This window comes from Acartia tonsa, chromosome 5 (genome assembly GCF_053477335.1).
Source record: "Acartia tonsa isolate MP-2025a chromosome 5, ASM5347733v1, whole genome shotgun sequence".
Lineage (NCBI taxonomy): Eukaryota > Metazoa > Arthropoda > Copepoda > Calanoida > Acartiidae > Acartia > Acartia tonsa.
The window spans coordinates 35,032,319-35,037,300 of NC_137264.1; the positions used below are offsets into that span (position 1 = coordinate 35,032,319).

Below are 4,982 nucleotides of genomic sequence, written 5' to 3' on the forward strand. Positions count from 1 at the left end.
AAGCAAACAATAAGATTAAGACTTTTTTAGTACAAAACTATAAGTCAATAAGTAATGACGATAAGGAATGAAATTTAAAGACAATACTAACCTCTTTCTTAAGGCGTAGATACCGGTTGATCAAGGGCGCAGGAGCCGCCATTATTCAACCTATACTTTACCTTCTTACCTAACAAATATATAAAAGTATTATATAATCTTAACAAAACAAATATTCGTGGAATTAACAAAACATATTATTTCAAATAACATAACAAATAGTTTTGAAGGGCAGGTTAAAAGTTGAGGAAAATCCCTCAAAAAACTATCCCCCCCTTATTAAAGATACAATAAGGGGGGGAATGGAGATGACAAGTTCGTAGAGTGGGAGGGCAAGTTATATATATATTAACATTAAAACATTAACAATTAGGGACGGCAACCAGAAAAAATTTATATTAGCTCGATTTAATTCGGAATCTTTAGACAATTCGATTCCAATTTTGTGCAATAAACAAAATAACAATATAATTTAGTCAATATCATGTACTTAAAACTCGAAAAAATTTCATTTGACTAAATTAGCATAAAAATATACATTATATTTCTTATGGATTACCAAAACATTTTCATTTCTGCTTAAAAATGTCTTATTAGTACAAAATTACACTTTTTAAGAAGGAATCTGATTAAAGTAATTAAAAGATCGCAGATAACTTGTCACTTGATAAGTTTCACTTTTTGCAGCAACAAAAATTAAAAGGCGCCGAAAATTAAATTCAAATTTGAAAAATACAACGCGGTATTCGTCGCACAGACTTGTCAACTTTTATTTTTTACTTTTTATTTTTGTTATCCATTAGAACCAAATTTTATATAAAAAAGATAACTTTTGAATTATTTGGTTTCCTTTTTGGTCAATAAAAAATTTATTTTAACAAATATTGAAAACAATGATTTTAAAAGTTAAAAAAATACATAAAGTAAAAAAGTTAATTACCTTGTCAAATGTCACTTCTACGTTTAGGAGGGCAAAATTCCGTCTGCATTCTACAAGAAAATTTTGAATGAACACGAACAATTTTATGTAAATATTTATTGCTTAATTATTATTTAAATAACTTTATGTGAAGATTATTGTTGTACTGAACTTTTGAAATATACAAAAATGGGAAATGTTACAAGAGAAGAGTTGTTACAATTGATGAAGGTAAGAGAAAAAATGTGTTAATATGATCGAAAATAAGACCGATCAGAGATTTTGGTCCCAAGCTTAAACTGCATGGCTTTGTATTTTTAAACGGCGGGAGCTAAATGCCACCCAAGTCTCAAAACTAGAAATTATATTGATAAAACTTATCTCAGGGCCTATATAAACCTTTCCCGAAATGAAGAACTAATTCGATCAGTTTAGTGGTTGGCAAGATCTTATATAATATAGACATGGACAGACACTAACCACTTTTCGCACTGTTATGTCACTTATATATTACAAATTAACATTATTATATTATGAAAACAAGATATAATACCTTACTATGGTATTCAGGATAAAGAAAACCTAGAGAAGGATATAGTCGCGCTATCTGAAGTGCTGAAGAGCCAGGGTGTAGGGATGGATGAACCGCTAGTCGACGATGAAGGATACCCCAGGGCAGATATCGATGTGTATCAGGTGGAAATTTATAATTCTGTGGGGCCGGCATTTCTTGGTTTGGTCAGGTTAAGTACCTAAGAATTTACAAAACCCTGTAGGGTTAAAGCTTATCTAACTTCCTACATGGACGAGAAACCGTAATTATATCAACTTATTATGAATTTAAAAAACTTAATTTCAAAAGTTCTTGAATTTCTATCTATAGATTTTAGAATTTAGGTACGACATGCTAGACACGGGATTCGAACCAAGACCACAGATCTGAAGGAAATAATGAAAAAGATCGAAGCTGGTTTAGCCAATATTCATGCACAGGTTATGCATTTATTATTATTATTTTTTCACTTTGGTTTTTGTTATGCTTTTCCCATGATTTGAAGTCACCGCGCTTTAGGCAAGCACTTCTACTGTACTATAAAATTTGAGTCACTACAAATCATTTTGCATCTCTAGAGTCACTTTACACCAAATAATCACAGTACGTTAAAGAACATATTTTTCCTAATCCTATTGTAACTTCTGAACATTTGTAATGTTTAGGATCAGCTGTTATATCAGCTTACAGAGTACAGCCAGTAATAGTATATAACATGGTTGCCAATTTGGAAACTTTTTCCCCTTGAAAAATAATATTCATTAAAATTTTGGAAATACATTTTTTTGTATCAGTAGCTTCTAAAGAACAAATTAAAACTTTAAATATGGTTGTGATAATCTGCATTTGAACATAAGATATCTAGCTATACTACGTGCGGTAGTGGTTAGTACCGTCTTACCCGTAATTTGTGCCTTCCTTCTTAGCTCAAAGCAATGGATTGGTTTCTACTATAGGCTTGCTTATCTCAGTTATGCTTGGGTCCAACTTGAACATTGTTTTTACCCATTGAGCCTTAAAGTTTTTCAAAATTGTCTAATTTATTAGGAACAAGCAAACTTTTTTTGGGGGGATTAGCAGTTTTCGGCAGCAACAGCAGTTTTGCAACCATTTCTTCACAATTTCATATTGTATGATATTAGAGCAACTGCCATTTCAAATTTTAGCATTCTACTCCTGTATTACAGTCCTAAAACACATACCTTAACGAAGATAATAATGATCCCATTTCTATAAAAAGTAACAGACAGTTGGTTCTAGTGATGAGAATGAAAAGAAATTGCTAGGGTGTGTTTAAAAATGTATTTTCTTTTAAATACTTTCTAAAAAATAAGTATAAAAGCTCGATTTTAAAAATTATCAGACTTTAAAATTCATAAACTTTAGTCGTCAATTTTGAGAAATTTTATTTATAAAGCAGTTAATTTAAGAATTAATATAAATAAATAAACTAGTTTTCTCTATCTTAAGCTATAATTTAATTTCAAAAATCGTTTTATTACATGTAAAAAATCACTCTAAACTTTGGGGAAATATATCGACAAAATTGGCGACCCTGAAATTTAATGGTAATATTTGTGACACACCATAAATCCAATTAGTTTTGATTTAACGCGCCGTGAAGTAGTAATGTTTTTGTCTGATCGTAAGGTTTCAATAGCTACTGAACTGATTGAATTCTCCTTTTTAAGGAAGCTTCCCATATATAGTCCCATGATGGTTTTAGGCTCTTTCATTTGTAGATTTTAGCCTTGGGGTGCTGTAAGGCTATTTTTGCCTCATCTTATCTTTTAGAATTCAACAGTTCCCAAATGCTTGGGGCGGAAACGCAAACAAAAAACAAAAGTTATGTGTTTGATTAACAAAATGTTATATGTGTAAAGATATTTATTTCAGGCAAGACAAGGTGTGGGAATCGAAACTGACATCTCTAATGGCTTGACGCTGAGCAATGTGACATCTGAAAAAGAACGAAGCCCTTTTGCCCGCGTATTAGTCGTTTGCCCTGGTATGTTTTAGATTTAATTGAAAATATTTAGCTGTTAAATCTAGTACTGTGAAATAAGTGGGTATGTTTCCCCTTTCCCTGGGTATAATATCTTATATAAAATTTTAATAGCTAGGCTACTCTTTATCTAGTTTGTTACAAGGGTATGAATTCATGTATGTATTGCACGTCCTTTTCAGTTTTTTATTTTTTTATATTTTTTCTGCTGGATGATTGGGGTTGATAAAATTTTCTTAAGATTAACCATCTATTGTCACTGACCATTTCAATTACCATTATATTGTAAACTTATCATTGCTTCGCTACTATGGACATTGATCAATATATTAACTGGATTATTTTTACTTTTTAGGCTCACCAGCTGCCGACGCCGGCATTCAACAAAACGATCTGATCACTCAATTTGGCTCTGTGGATAATTCTAATTTTTCATCATTAAAATCAATTTCTGATGTTGTTGAACACAGCAAGGATAAACCACTGGCTGTTTGGTTGCTAAGGAAAGGATTCATTATTAGATATTAAATTCATATGTATAGATAATGATATATTATCTATACAATTAGAAATGTTTTTACTGTATAAAAAATTAGGATTTTTGCCATAAATTATTGTAAAACCTTAATTTTCTGCTGATATTAATTAGGAATCCTCTAAATTGTAGAGATGACCAACACCTGAAAGTTGAGCTGACCCCACGAACCTGGTCTGGCCAAGGCCTCCTTGGCTTTAAGATACGTCCTGTTAGTGCTCAACCCGATAGATAGTTGGGTGCAAGATACATTTTTTAAAAGTATTTTTATTGTGATTTTTTATATTTATTGTACAAGTATTTTATTACCTACCTTAACATATTTGACATACTTAAGAATAAATTATTAATTCCTAAGGAAAAAAAGAGAGGGGTAGGTTTCTGGTAGAATCCGTAAAGGTGTGTGTTTTAAGGCTTAAAAATAGTAGTAGAACGATAATATTCACTAAATATGTGTATTTCTTATTGAAAAGAAGTATGGACAAAAATTTTTTTAAAAAAGTTAACATAAATTTTTATCGTTCTACTACTGTTTTTAACTTATAACACATAACCTTTACGGATTCTACCAGAAACCTACCCCTCTCTTTGAAAAATATCTGTTTTTGCCAGGGAGGGAGGGGATATTGGATGGTAAATACACGTTATCTTATTCAATGGTTGAAAAAAACTTTGGGTAGGTACTTTCAATCAGGGATACTTTCAATGAATCTTAAATTTACGGAAGACCAGGGTTAATATTGTTTAACATCATTGCAGATCTACATCAATTTATCGTCCACTGTCTCATCCCTTAAGATCTATTAATTTTGCATTGTTTTTGCATTTTTTTATAATTTTGTGAAGATAGGTATTTATATTCCTTGAAATATAAAATGTTCTAATCCAAGAAAAATTAAATACCTATGTAAGAATGACAATTGTGTAATTA

At 30.8% G+C, this 4,982-nt stretch overlaps 2 protein-coding genes across 11 annotated transcripts in view; one reads left to right on the forward strand and one right to left on the reverse strand.

The window, feature by feature from the left end:
- LOC145319347 (citron Rho-interacting kinase-like) overlaps positions 1-242 on the reverse strand; it is a 52,792-nt gene extending 52,550 nt beyond the window's left edge. For all 10 annotated transcript variants that reach the window (XR_013879824.1, XR_013879823.1, XR_013879819.1 and 7 more), the window contains exon 1: positions 92-242. Coding sequence is in view for 1 of the 10 variants with exons in the window: in XM_080161428.1 (XP_080017554.1) it covers positions 92-142 (51 nt within the window). In the remaining 9 variants the exon portion in view is untranslated. The remainder of the gene's footprint in view (positions 1-91) is intronic.
- Positions 243-970: 728 nt separating this feature from the next.
- Positions 971-4,417, forward strand: LOC145319352 (26S proteasome non-ATPase regulatory subunit 9). Its single transcript, XM_080161435.1, has 6 exons — positions 971-1,189; positions 1,529-1,654; positions 1,856-1,951; positions 3,408-3,519; positions 3,872-4,017; positions 4,182-4,417. The coding sequence occupies exons 1-6, from the start codon at positions 1,148-1,150 to the stop codon at positions 4,284-4,286; spliced, it is 627 nt and encodes a 208-aa protein (XP_080017561.1). The 5' UTR covers positions 971-1,147; the 3' UTR covers positions 4,287-4,417.
- Positions 4,418-4,982: the final 565 nt, after the last annotated feature.

What these genes read in the sequence shown, in the direction of transcription:
- LOC145319352 (XM_080161435.1), top strand. Translation starts at nt 1,148, where the DNA reads ATGGGAAATGTTACAAGAGAAGAGTTGTTACAATTGATGAAG. An exon ending in CAGATATCGATGTGTATCAG is followed by an intron (nt 1,655 to 1,855) that starts GTGGAAATTTAT and finishes TTTAGAATTTAG; the next exon opens with GTACGACATGCTAGACACGG. An exon ending in TAGCCAATATTCATGCACAG is followed by an intron (nt 1,952 to 3,407) that starts GTTATGCATTTA and finishes TATTTATTTCAG; the next exon opens with GCAAGACAAGGTGTGGGAAT.